General features: G+C 49.9%; 1 protein-coding gene across 24 annotated transcripts in view; it reads left to right on the top strand.

Moving 5' to 3' along the window:
• The window catches only part of LOC118512126 (titin), a 138,143-nt gene that overhangs the window by 30,804 nt on the left and 93,000 nt on the right, over nt 1–14,339 (top strand). For 22 of the 24 annotated variants that reach the window (XM_036056111.1, XM_036056105.1, XM_036056107.1 and 19 more), the window contains 2 exons: nt 605–2,377; nt 3,235–4,771. In XM_036056111.1, coding sequence (XP_035912004.1) covers nt 605–2,377; nt 3,235–4,771 — 3,310 coding nt within the window. The remainder of the gene's footprint in view (nt 1–604; nt 2,378–3,234; nt 4,772–14,339) is intronic. The other 2 variants (XM_036056115.1, XM_036056110.1) reach the window with 1 other exon arrangement.

Genomic DNA, 14,339 nt, shown 5'->3' with positions numbered 1-14,339 from the left:
TTCTTGCAATCTTCCGCAGCCGCCGCTCCCGCCGCCCGCCGCCGGTCACGGTATGAAGAGCTATCCACCGGCAGCGGAGGGCAAGCAGCGGGTGGACTTTTTGAGGCCACAGCCGGAAACGATCCCAACGCCCCCGATCGGGACGATGTTTCAGTCGGACGTGGATGGGTCGGCACCACCGAGATTCCCTCAACCGCAGCCAGCTGTCTCGACACCGAAGTACCGGCCAAGACCGACGAGCCTGCCGGAGGCGCGTGCCCGAAGCAGCTCTCCTCGGCCGTCGGCAGACGCGATCGCCATGGAAAGGTTGTGGTCGACTCCGAAAGCGTTCGGGTCGTTCGGTGCAAGGGCGGCTGAAGAGCCGGTGGCCCAAGTGTACCGACAGTATCGACCACCGCCGACCGTCTTTTCATCCTCATCCTCTCTCACCAAGCATACTACCACCACCACAACCACTCAACAACAGCAACAACCACAACAACAACAACAACAACCGCAACAACACCACTATTCGACACTTCCGTTCGCACGCAAGCAAACGAAACCGCACCCAGAGCACAACACCGCTAAAGCTCGTTCCGATTCAATTCGATCCGATTTTCAGCCGATCTACCAGCAACCAGCGCCATCCGCTGTCGCCAACGCACCAACTCCGACCCAGATGTACTCATCCTTCTCCTCGACGCAGCAGTTCCAAGCGTCCTCGACGCTGGCACAGCAGCAGTACTCGCAGTCTTCTATGCAGTACCAACCGTTCAAGCCTTCCCTAGCGGTGGAGGCACCGATCCGTGCACCTTCCCCAGCTCCGGTGCCAACCTTCGTACCGAGTCAGGCAGCTCCACCACCGACCCAGAGCTTCCCGCCGAAGATAACTCCCTTCAAGCCGACTCCAGTCGCTCCAACTGCCGCACCGTCGATGTTCACTCCGGCACCGGCACCGGCACCAGCACCAGCACCAATGGCTGCTCCAGTTCCAGCTGCTGTTCAGCAGCTGCCTGCAGCACCTGGTTGCACCTTGACTCCGATTGCTGGGGCTACTCCAGCCTTCTTGGCCGGTCCGTCTTACAACCAGACGCCGCAACCGTTCAAGCCGCTACCACCACCGACTATTACGCCAAGTTCGTTTGGAGCCCCTACTCCAGCTGCTGCTCCACTGCCAGATACCACGTTCGGTCAGCCGGCGTACGCTTCAGCACAGCCGCAACCGCAGGCCTACGCGCCACCGGCACCGGAGCCTACTGGTCCGATTTCGTTGCCTCCGTATCAGGAGCCTCTTTCGTTCTCGTCCCAACCTTCCGTTGAGCCGCTGTATCCTGGTCAGTTGGGCCACCAACAGCCAGCTCAGCAGCCACCTCAACAGTATCAGCAACAGGTGGAACAGCAGCAGCAGCTGTATCAACAGCAGCAGATGTACCAACAGCAGCAGCAGCAAGTATATCAACAGCAGCAACAACAACAGGTGTACCAACAGCAGCAGCAGCAGCAGCACTTCTACATGGAGCAGCAGCAGGAGGAAGAGGTGTACAAGAAGAAGTCGGTGAAGGAAACGAAGAAAATCTTCGAAGAGTCGCTTCTGCAGCAGCAGGCTGCGTACGGCGAACTGAAGGCACCGCGTATGGTCCAGGGCGTTCGTTTGCCCGTGGCGGCGCCACTACCGCCAGACTTTGGGTACGGTGCGATCGCGGAGCTAGGTCTCGAGCCAGGGCCCCAGCCAACGATGGGCTACGCTCCGAAGGCCTCGAGCGAGCGCAAGAGCTCCTACTACCGGGAGCAGATCGAGCAGTCCCTGCTGGAGAGCATGGACAAGGAGCCGGAGCGTGTCCCGGCCGGCGGTGTCAAGATTATCCCGCCCAGTCCGCGCAAGAAGTCGAAACAATCGTCGGGACAATCGGACACCGCAGGGGGAGCGCCTGCGTCGCTCGAGCAGCCGGCAGAGCCGCAGCAGGGCCAGGGTGCCAAGACCAAGAGTCCGTTCACCGCCACTGAGAGCGAGTACGAGAGTGACCTGGACGGTACCGGAGCCCGGCGCCAGAACGGTTATCTGGCCGACACGGAGGAGGTTGTGCAGAAGACGGCGGCTGTTTCATTCGAACAGCAGCAGCAGACGATCGAGAGCTTCAGCAGCTCGAGCAAGGTTGAGTCTCACTCGTCATCGATCGTAAGTGAGGTCGTCCAGCAGCAGTCGGTACAGGTACAGGAGCAGAACGTTGAGCAACAGCAGCAGCAGCAGCAGCAGCAGGTCGTCCAGGAACAACAGCAACAAGCGTTCCAGGAGGTAGCCCAGCCGCCGGTTGCTGCAGAAGAACAGGTACAGCAACAGGAGACGCAGCAGCAATCCGAGGAAGTGATCATATCATCGTCGGAAACCGTTCAGAAGGTTCGCAAAAAACCGCATGTTGTGTTGAGTGTGTCTGTTTGTGTGTGAACGTTCCTAGTTCCGTTCCGTTCCGTTCCTAAATGCTTCTTGTTGACCAGTGCTCACAAGTTTAGTCTAATCCAGTGTCTTACACCTTTTGTCAGGTGAAATTCGAGAAGTTTTGCAGAATTCCTTCATCTTATAACAGTTGTTCCTCTTAGGTGTGCCTGAATGTGAGTGTCGTTTCGCTTAATCCTTAATCCACAACTAGGACGGTCGTGTAGACGGTACCATCGCCGTGAGATTTGTCCCTCAAAAATCTCATCCCGGCGAAGGACCGTGACCGTCACAACGGTGATACTATGCGTGCGTGTGCGTACCTCTGTGACTACGAGCTAATCGATCTATGTCAATGTTTATTTTAGCGTTTTTATTTTTTCTGCTCTTCGATTTCACGATCGACCGTCAAAAGAGCAGCCAGTCGAGTTGCTGTTTCTTACTCGCCCCAAACCAACGGCGCGACACAAGCACAACATGGCGTCGTTGGTGGTGTTGCGCGCGCGACGATGTGCGAAATTTGTGTGTCAATGTGAAATTCCTTTCGTTCCGAGCTGCTGTTGTTGTTGTGTAGCGTTATTTTAATTGGCTTGCTCGGCACAACGTTGCCTGCTCTTTACTAATCTCTTGTCTCGTTTTTCTCTTTTCTGTTTTTTTTTTATTTTATTTTTGTTCTACTTTTTTTTTGCTTCCCTATCTGTCGTTTCTGTCCCTTCCGTCTGTTGGCTATGTATCGCTACTTTGTATCCTTGTGTATCTTTCATAACCTTTCCCCGACGTTTTGGTAACGTTGACCTGGACAATCTTTCGCTGTACTGTAGGAAACGGTTGAGGAGAGCAAGAGCAGCTTCTTGGTGAACAACGATCTGCCCGAGGACTTGCAGCCAGTGAAGGTGCTTCCAACCGAGGAACCGCTGCCGACGCTCAAGCATGTTCCGGTTCCGGCCGCCGTACAACCGGTCCCGGAGCAGGCACCCGCTCCAGAACCTCAGCTCGTGGTGGAGCCCCAGCAGCCTGCACAGCAGCCTCTGCAGCAGCCGCAGCCACAACAACCCGAACCGATTGCTCAGACTCCGGTGCAGCAGAACGGATATCCAACGCCTAGTCCGGCACAGCCATTCCTGTCGGACTATGAGAGTGACGCAGCCGCTCCACCGCTGGCAGGCTATAAACCGGTCCATCCGGTGTTTGCGCCACCGAAGCAGGATATCGCGTCGGGTCCGGCTGCACCGCCACCGTCAGTATTCGACCCTATCGACAAGATTCAAGCGAGCCAAATCAATGCACCGACCGATGGACCAAAGATTGAGAAGCCAAAACCGATCAGCTACGTACAGCAGCAACAGCAGCAGCAGCAACAACAATACCAGTCGTACCAGCAACAGCAGACCTCATCCTTCCAGCAGCAGACCTATCAACAGCAGTCTTATCAGCAGCAGCAATCGTTCCCGCCGGCAGCACAATCGATGCCCGCGCAGTACTACACATCGGTGACAGCTCAGCCCGTGCACAATGCGATCGCCACCGAGACCTCCAACTCGCTGCACATGAAGGAGATGACCGAGAGCAGCAACCGTGTGCTGAACATGCAGCAAACGAAGCGTGTCATCAGCTTGGAGCAGCAGCAGCAATCGCAGCAGCAACAGCAACAGTCGTCTGTGTTTATGCAGAAACCGGGTCGCTTCACACCGGGAGAGTATCGCGACAGCGATGGTTACGATAGCGACGGTACACGCATTCGTCCCATGTGGACACCGAACCCGTCGGACAGCGATGAGCCGCACTTCCGGAGCGTGCGACCAAACTTCCAGCAATCGCGTTCGACCAGCCTGCCACGGCAGTACGAACGCATCCAAACGCCGATGGAGTTCGATACGCTGCCGGTGCAGATGCCAACCAAGATCGAGCTGTCCGCTGGGCTGGAATCTAGCCAGCACCAGCGCAGCAGTTCGCTGTCCCGCCAGAGCACGCAGATCGAGACGACCACCACGATGACGACGGAAACGCTCAAGACGCAAACGTTGGATCGGTACGCGTCGAAGCGTTTGGCTACGACTCCAGTGCCGAACACGCGCGACGATATGGCGGTGAAGGCGCACCGGGTTGCGCCCATCAACTACATACAGAAGCAGGCGGACGGCATGGCACAGACGTTCAAGACGAAGGCGTACCATTTCAACAACGAGGTTATGACGGACATCAAGAAGACCCCGATCAAGCCGATCCTGAAGAACGCGTACGGTGCTCCGGTGGTTCAGCAGCCACCGCAGCAACCGCCGCAGCAACAGATGGCACCACCGCAGGCTACTGCTGCCCCACCACAGGTCTACCGGGAGGAGTCACGAGTATCGCAATATGGTGAGTACCGCATCCTCGCCGACACATATCTCCATCCATTTGCACTCTTGTTTTCCAAACTTCAAGCGCGCGTTGGGTCACCAACCGCCACCAAAACTCTGCGCCACACAGACACACATCGGACACTGCAGGCAGCTGTTTGCTGTGCGTTGACAGAAGCTGTAGAAGCTTGGTTCGATTCGAGGCAAAACCTTGTGCAAATTGTCTTGTCAAATCCCCTTTTCGAAAGCAGACGTGTACGTGCGATCTCGCTTGCATAATGATTCCGAACGCACAGGCTAAGGAACCACTATAAAGCTTGAGCCACCGTCGCTGAAATAATAAAAATCCTCTTCTCGCAACTTCCGTATCTGAGGACCGTGTAGTCGATGGCGCAATGCGAACAACGGGCGTGTAATCGAGGTTGACGGTTAACAGTAGCAGACGGATTGAATGTTTTCCGCCGTCCGCTCGACCCTCTCTCGCTCTCTCTCTCTCTTTCGTTTTCTCTAACCCCAACACCCATGTTCTGTTCCGTTCCGTTCTTGCTGTACGTCCCACAGGGATGCGATCGACAGCGTTGTGCCGAAGAAGCGGATCGCCACCATTCTACTGCTCTACGCTCTAGATCACGGCGTACAGTTGTTGTGGGGTTGTGTTGTTTTCCTTTACTTTTGCTCCGTTTGACGATGGGGAATGGACAGTGGAAAGCCCCGAATCGAATGCCTCGAATGCGACTCCTTCAACCGTCAACGGTTGGATAGCAGCCGGCGGCCAGCTTCTTGTGTGCGTCTGTCTGTGTGTGTGTGTAGAGCGAGGCAGCATCTATTTTTAACGTGCTCTACCCGCCGAGAAAAATCATATTTTGCCTCACTCATCTCGCCGTATTGCGTTAGGATGGAAGGATGAAGGTGAACGGAGGTTTTGGGGGTCCCATCCATCCACCCATCCGCATCGGTGTGATGTCCTTTGCTTGCGCTTGCTTTAACTACCGCTATATAATGCCGCCTCTTCTTAGCCTCTTCGCTCATCGTAGCCACACATCCATTAGCCATTACATCAGAGTGCTCTGCTCAATTTTGTTGTCTTTGCTGCTACTATTACTACCAGGCCCGCTACTGTTTCGATGATCATCAGAATCACTCTTTTCGTGAAGTGATGGTTATTATTTTCGTTTGTTCAGTTTGCTTTTTTCGCGTGTATGTGTTTTTTTATGCTCGTCTTATCGATTGGTAGGACTCGTTTTTCAGCATTCTTTCACTCGTTTTTTTTTCTTCTTCGATCATACTGCTTTATTTTGCTCGTTTGAGTTTTGATTCTGAGTTTTATTTTTGATTTTTATGATTTGTCGTTTTTATCTTCTGACTTTTACATTTGCCAGCTAACTTTACCTTGCTCTTGCGATGCTCTTAGAGTTATGTAACCTCTTACCTTATCGTTTAAAACTAATCCCGCTCCCGCTCCGTGCAATACATGGAATGTCGGGACGTGTTTCACCTAAACTTTGTGACAACATTTCTTTCTACGTACGGTGCACAATCAGGCACGAAACACGTCGATCCGGACACCGGAATCATCTACTTCAAGTACGATTTTGGGTACGAGTTCGGCATCATATTTCCGGGAGAGGGTCACCGAATTGTGGCTGGCCGTGCCAGTGGTGGTAATGGTAAGAAGCATCCGCGCTACACCCAGAACACAGCCCAGTTCGCGGCAGGTGATATCCAGGTGCCGGTACAGCACGAACGCACCAGAGACTACTATCGACCAGGTAGTCGTGGCGGTCCTTCGCCATCTGGGCCGACTCCATACTACGGTGTGCGATCGGCATCAGTTCCAGCGACAGAAATGCACGCCAGCGCTCGGTATGGACCGGTTCCGTTTGCTACGCCTGAGCCAGCGGGCCATGGAGGAGTTGGTAGTGGTCGATCGACACCGTCGCGCGGTCTTAGCAACCGGAACAGCTATTGCGCCACACCAGGTAGTTCGCTCCAGCTAAAGTTATATCGATATTGTCCTAGGCTGTTTGTGTATGTGCTGATGAGCCTCCTGTAACAGCACACGGTTGTCGCACACCTGCTGATGCCACGAGCGTGCAGTAAATGTGTAGCGCTTTGAATGTCGATGTTCGCCACCGTCACTACCGTCATGGCTAAGTGCATTGCAGATCCGCTTGGGATATGAGAATGTTGGAACGGGGAATGTTGCTTCCTCTCCAAAGCTTCTTACTGTGAGCATGTTTGATGTCGTCCAACTAATACGTTACTATCACACTCGCCAAAAGTCACCTCGCTGGTGGACATCACGTGGAATCTAAGGAATCCTATCTTGTGGCCCCCTAAAACCCCCTGGCAACTAGCGCAAGGGAGGCTTGCGAATTGGAATGCAAGCAGATCATTCAACTCTTTCACCCTCGGCCATTTCTTATCGTCGTCGAACGGGAAGTGGGCTGTCAAGTGGCCACCTCTCTTAACTAATCACACTGTCGACAGCCGTGAAGGATCCGGAAGGAGCGAAGGTAGAGGAGGAAGAGCAGGTCACAGCATAACAATAGCCGTAAACGACGACGTGCAACGAGCGCGAGGAGAGGATCTTTTGCGTAAATCAGCTTGCTGACGGGCGCCGAGAATCGACCAAATTGTCACATCGGTCGCCAGATGGGTCGCCGCCGTCCGTGTCTAGTGTCGCAAATTGTCTGACGTACGGGCTTGTGATGCCTTGATGGCCCAAAACGCTTACATAACGACAATTAAAAAGAAGGATTTTTTGTTGGCTTCGGGTAGATGGTCCAAGACACAATCGTGAAGGCAGTAGAGTTGATGTTCCTTTTCTTTACGTCTTATTCGCTCGGCATGCTTGAGCCAGCGCCATCAAGGGGTTTTCTTGTTTGTCGAACGAATCGCTGGTAATAGAAACATGATATGATGGTATGGTGCACATTAAGCAATGAGGAAACAACCACACCGAACGCCGAAGAACAACATTGCTAGAAAACCCTCCGGGTAGCAGCTACTGGTAGCTAGGGTCGGAAAAATCGGTCGGAAAGTATTTTCAGCATCCTATGCCACCCGTCACCTCGTCCAATGCCTGTCCCGCTGCACGCAAACCCATAGCGAGGCGAAGAAGTCGGGCGAGAAATGGGACCACAGCGATTCACTCTGCTCACACTACCGCTCGAAAGGTGCGACAACGCCGAACACCATCGTCTTCTCCTTCTTCCCCTATCAGAACCAAACCGCGCCAGGGAAAATCTTGATAATTTATTGGCACAATTGTTGGGACATGAGCATTTTCCGCCTGAACTACATGGCAGACACAGGCGTGTGTTGGGAGGTTTCTTTTATTGTTCAACAACTGAAACCACACAAGAAGATCTTGTTCGAGACGAGAAGATACACCATGCGCTGGGGAATGATGGATCTGTTCCGCGAAATCATCCACTATTCTCAGTGCGTTGTTCGATGCGCTATTCATACGTAGGATTTCAACATCGGTATCTTCGTAGCTGTAGGCAAGGATGTGCATGCTTTTTATTGCGATGTTTATGTACGCAAATGTCTTCATACACGTGTGTGTTTTTGCTTGCAAATCCCAAGGACCAATATGGATGATAAGGTAAGTGCCGTACTGCCGTTGCTTCTAGCTGTCAAAATCACTAGGAATTGTCAAACTATACAGTGTCATTCAAACCAATTCTTACTGCGAGAATCCAAAGTCGCTGACCGCTTGGAATTGACATACGCGAGTATGAGTTGGTCTGGAACACACTGTATGCCCGATCGACCCCATTCGATCGGCAAGCTATTGCGCATGATCATGTTGCTTCCGTACTGCCACCTGTTAACAAATGAGTTTCCCATTCGCGTGTGTATGTAAATGTGTACGCGTGTGTGTTTGTGTGTGTATGTAGTAAGCTCAGTAAACCATCGCTCAACCTTCCCGCCTTCAACACCTGCAACGGAGCTAATCTCGTACGTCACACACTTTTGCGTGCATCCAGATCCAACAGCTCAGGGCTTTAATCGATCCACGACTAGCACGCCGAACGTGAAGCATCAGGAAGAAGGAGTTCCTACCAAAACACCCTTGTTCGTCGCTGTAAGTACCATTGCGTCGGTTACGAATTATAGACACTTCTCTCGATCATGTTGATGTCTGCTTCCCGTTGCAGCCATTGAAAGACATCGCAGTTGTCAGTGGACAACCGGCGCGTTTCGAGTGCATCGTAGCATGCGATGCAGCACCATCGATTCGCTGGACGAAGAACGAGGCACCGATCGAGGAGGGCTACAAGTTTGTGCCCGAGTATCGCAACGGCGTCTGCCGCCTATCGCTGCCGGTGGCCTATGAAGGTTGGATGATTGCTCGAAGGATTTCCGCGAGTGTGATGGAATCAACCGAACGATTTCTTTCCCCACAGGTGACGCAGGCCGGTACTGCTGCCTGGCCGAGAACCATCTCGGCCACGCGGCCACCTGTGCCGAGCTGACGGTGGCAAACAGCGATTGGAGAGCGAATCAGTAAATCGCAGAAGCGGATAGAACTCCAGCCTCACCAAAGAATTCATCCAGCAGGCGAAGGCGGACCTATCTCCACATCTCCCTGGTCGAAGAAAGGGGAAACGGAATCGCGAACCTACGCGAACACAACAGCTCGAATCGAATGATCACGCTTCAATGATAAGAAGTGAAACTTTGGGTTTTTGAAATTCTATCTTTATCGCTATTTGTGGAAGTGGCAATTATTCGATCATGTAGTCGTAAACGCTGTGTTGCTTTTATTGATCACCTTTCTTGCTTTCTATATCTATATCTGTATAGGGTTTTCAATTTTTTGTTTTGTTTAACTGTTCACCGGTTTGTAATGAGGCCTAAATGCGCCTCAAAAGCACTCCTGCCGAACAGAACTGTTCTTTCTGTGGAGAACGTGTGACCGTTGTGTGTCAGGCTTCGGTCGGCACCGATATAGCCACACTGTTCTGTTTATGTTTTAGCTGCCGTTGTTGTGCTTTCCTCACCGGAAAGCCACACGCTTTATAAAAAAAACCTAGTGAAAAATGTTTGAAATGATAACAATCCCGAACTGCTTGAACGATATATGCCGAGCCCGTGAGCGGTCGATGCAGCGATGCGTGACGTTCACTGGGCCAGAAGGCGTTAAGAAATGGTATAAGGAAGCAACTGTTTAATAATTACGAATTGTCGAAACTCTCGTTTCGATTGGATACGCGAGTGCTGTTATTGTACCAGTTTTTGTTCTTTGAGCAATCGAAAGTCGTGTTTGATGTTTATGTTTCAACTGTATTTAACTCGAATCAAATCACACCACCCTCCCTGCGCCCTCCCACTGTTATCCCTGCTCCCGTTATCATTATCCCTTCCATTGCTGAATGATTTGCCCCATTATTATTGGAGAACTATATACTGTAACGAATGTGAAAGTGAATACGAGTTTTTTTATATGATGTAAAACACAACGCAACATAAATTCAAGTGTACGAAATGAACAGGAAATAAATAATGAATTTGAAACAAACCAGTGATAATGTGTCAGTTGTGGAGATGATTTATGAGTTATGTCTAGTTATGTTATGTGCGTCTAGGTAAACAATGACAGTTTGATTGATTTTTGCCAGGCGTGGTGTTGTGCAATGTACATGATTTATGAGCTTATGTTCAACAATCATCTGTTTCGCTGTTCACCGAAGCATACACTTTCCCTTTGAGTATGCTAGAGACATCTGCATCAAAAAGCGCTAGTCGATCGAGCTTAGTAAATGTGATTTGCATAAAAGCTTCTTTGAGGTACAATTGAATTTCAATTTAAGCTGAATAAATTAAATTTTAAGTCCATCCAGCTAGAAGAATTATTGCCGGATTCTTAAATATTGATTATATTGTCAAGAGCATTCTAATTGATCACCTATAGAATTGATCATTTAACGGACTACTGAATTGATCCATGAAACTCTCTTATAACATCAATCATAATATTTTGTGTTAAAAGCATAGAGAAAGCTTATCATTGTAATTTTCCAATTTGAACATAAAAGCACTGGTGCCTGTTGGCTTGTAAGCTACTGTTCGCTCGGAAAAGCGAACGATCACTTCGACTAGTCTCCGCTAGGGGCGCTCTTACCTAATCAAATAGACACAATGGGAAATAACCATGTGCCGTTGGGAACTAATAAATATTTTTCTTTTGATTTTCACAATTCAAAGAGCGATTTAGTTATTTAAAAATGTTGATAACTTAAATCTGCCATGTTTGCTGACAGGCCAGCAATACTTTAAATTGCCAATAGTTGAAAAATCATTGTGTGTATGGAAAGGGCGATCGGAATCGATTCTAATTCGCATGTAATGCTAGACTGAGCTTATGTTCACTGACATGACTGACTGACTGAGACTGACTATTATGAATTGAAGCCAAAAAAGAAACACCCAGAACATTTGCACATCCCAGTGCTTGGCGCATGGCGTGTTCTTTGATCCTTTGATTCATCAGCTATTTACTACGGAACTTCGATAAACAGAATCAAAAATAGAAACAATGACTCGGTGACACCTTTTTCGAAGAGTGACCAATTGCATAGGTGTGCTACTGTTTAGATTTATATCTCTCTGACTCACGAACCAAACATTCTGCTACAATTTTCGTCAGGACAGGTTGATTACCAAACAGCAGCAAAAGTCTGGGTGGAAATCGTCTCGATCTTTCTTCAGCTCGAAGGAGAAAAAACTCTTCTTCGACTTTTCTCGCTTGGAATAATTAACTTAACACCTCATTTCTGCACGATCATCATCATCATTATGCCGTTTCGGTATTGAGCGAAACAGAAGCAACAACAGCAACAAACTGCTATTCAAAGTAAGGAAGTCATTTCATTATGCTCATCCAGCTCGGGCTCAACCAGGGAGGTGAATCATCCGTGTGATTGATTTATGACGAGCTGGAAAAATGGTAAATGCGCGCACACCGATGCGCTTTTCCATTTAGGCGCACAGCGACTGCGATTTCTTTACCGTACAATGTCCGGTGATAAGCCGCTCTAATTAATAGGAAAGAAGCAAAAAGTCGAAAGCCCCTTGGTGCATCGATTTACATTTCGCGTTTGCAAATGTACATGCGTATCATTAGACTGCGGAAAGTGTAATGTGATGCGTGTCAATAGACCCCGCCGGATAGACGTGGGGGGTAACGGTGTGGTAGTCGCTGAAACATATGCCTCCGTGCTGTTGATCGTGATAAACCTGGCCTAAGCAACTCGTCAGCTTCAAAGACGATAATTGATTTGTTGGTAGAGAAATTTGTCTGGACTCTAGGTGATCACTCCAGTTGCATATATTGACTTTGTATATTTCAGTGAGATTTGCATAGTTTTCGTTTTGTTGGAAATTAAAGATAAAGCCTCTCGATCTTCTCCAGACTCGATCTAATTCGCATTCCGAACGGCGTTAGTCATCCAATTCGCACTAGATTTGCTCTTAAGTCGTCGGTGAAAATGCGTTCCGGATGCCACGCATCCAACTCCAACAGAGCTATTTTTGGCAGTGGGACAGGAAAATTTTGCATGAAAGCACAATAAAAAAAACCCTCTTTAAACTCGAAGGAATCCACCAGCGTGGAGCGTGTCGGAGCACAACCATAATGTGTGTTAGTCATCATCGTCTCGCAAGACGTAAAAGTGAGAGAACGCTCGCTGTTCGCAAAACATCAACACACCACACATCAGCTGTTTAGCTGTCCACAAAAAAGAGCTCCCTCTGGCATTTGCTAATGTGGGTAAGATCATCCACGAGCAGTGAGCTGCGCAAACTCGGAATAGACTTCCTCCCGGCGCATGCGCGCGTGTCTAGCCGGCGTTTTGCAGAATTCGCAATTGTATACAAACAACACCGGGACAATCTGACGACCGGTAGCAGCCATGTTTGTTTACGTTCAAGATGACAACAATAACAAGTTGTTTTCTGCGGGAATGTTCGGCCATTTAAATTATCGGATGAGAGCGAAAGAGAGTAAACCGGCGTTCGTCACTTGTTCGGATGTTCGAGAATCTTCGGCGCTACTTCGTTTAATCCTGCGCACTGAGGTGTCGGTTTCCACCCTCTTCGTCGACGTTTCCTTCCAAGCCCACCCCCGTGGAAAAGCCCTCCCCCGTAACCTGCGTCCCACCGCACTGGCCACACCTCATCCGATCGTGCGATTTCCTTTACCTTGACATCCTACAATGATTACCGTAATCCATCCCCCTCGCAGGGAGGATTGCACCGGCGCCATTGATCATTCATGTTTGGGTTGAAGCTGTTTGTGGGGGTTTGTGGGTGGGCACACCATGTCCCTCCTCCATATCCTTTACCCCCTCCACTGCACAGGGGGAAAGGTAAGAGCGATGAACCACTTTAAGGTCAATATTGGGGCACAATTCGGTACGTGACAACTGCCTGTCAACCCGCTGTCAGTTGGAATGTGTACGTACGTTGGAGGCAAGTTCCTCGTTGCTGTTGGCCAATTTTTCCCATCCGGCGTAAATTGAGTTGCGTTCAATTAAGGGAAGTGCGAACGCAAGTCCAACCGATATCGCAACAGTGACACAGAACTGTGCCGGCGGGCTGATGACGCCCTCTCGGTAGGTTAATTATGAAAAATGGGACCACCGCTCGTATGTCGAAACCTCTGGTCTGGAGGTCAGAGCAGTAAAACAAAAACACATCAATTAAACAGCCACAATATATGAATGTGTGTGTGTGTGTGTTTGGTGTGCTTTTTTTTCTTGCCTAAAGTTGATTTCTGTTTCGATTTGGCAAGTTGACAAATTCCGCTCTTTGCAGGGACATTTAAAAAGAGCGTGTGCTGTAAAGGCGCGTGGGATTATCGGTGAGGAACCCGATCATTGCGGGGAAGTTGGTAGGAGGGCTTATTTTTAAAAATATTGGCCACCTATTGTGATGATCGTGATAGCGGTGTGTGGGTGCGTGTGTATGTGCCCGCGCGTGAGCAGCATCTTCGATCGGACATTGTAAAGATCTCCGTCAGGTGGCGCCCTCTAGACGGTAGTCTTCGAAACTATATGCTCCTCATGCACTCTGGTCACGAGAAGTTTCTTACGGTGAATATAAATCTTTCACAACTTTCGTTTCGGATTATAGAAAACTGTGGTGTTTTCCTACGAAAAGAAAGGGCATATGTTCCTCGAATGTCATACCTCGAATCTCTCAGCCGACGATCGTAAAATAATCGCCCCTAATGATTTAGGATTTCTTTTATCTCTCAAATAAAACAGATGCCCAGGTTTCTAAGGCAAATAGGAAGTAAGATACACCCAGCGATAGCTTGCCCCACGGTGGTTTTGATCTCTGGGTGGTTTGGAGGTGAGATCCGCCGTTGCGTGAATTAATTATTCGCATGTCGGTGCTTTTCACCCATTAAACACGGTAAAAAGCATCTGTGAGGCCCCAGGCAGCAGCCGTCTCGGTGGCAAACGATCAATGGGACGCCTTGCCGTGCCTGTTGTTCACAAAAACCCGCAGCCCAGAGGAATCGTATAAATAAAGTAATGTGTGTCCGTTTCGATGAAAAACACAGAACA

This window comes from Anopheles stephensi, chromosome 3 (genome assembly GCF_013141755.1).
Source record: "Anopheles stephensi strain Indian chromosome 3, UCI_ANSTEP_V1.0, whole genome shotgun sequence".
In the NCBI taxonomy this organism is placed as follows: domain Eukaryota; kingdom Metazoa; phylum Arthropoda; class Insecta; order Diptera; family Culicidae; genus Anopheles; species Anopheles stephensi.
The sequence above is the reverse complement of the archived record's forward strand: the minus strand, read 5'-3'. Positions and strand labels throughout refer to the sequence as shown.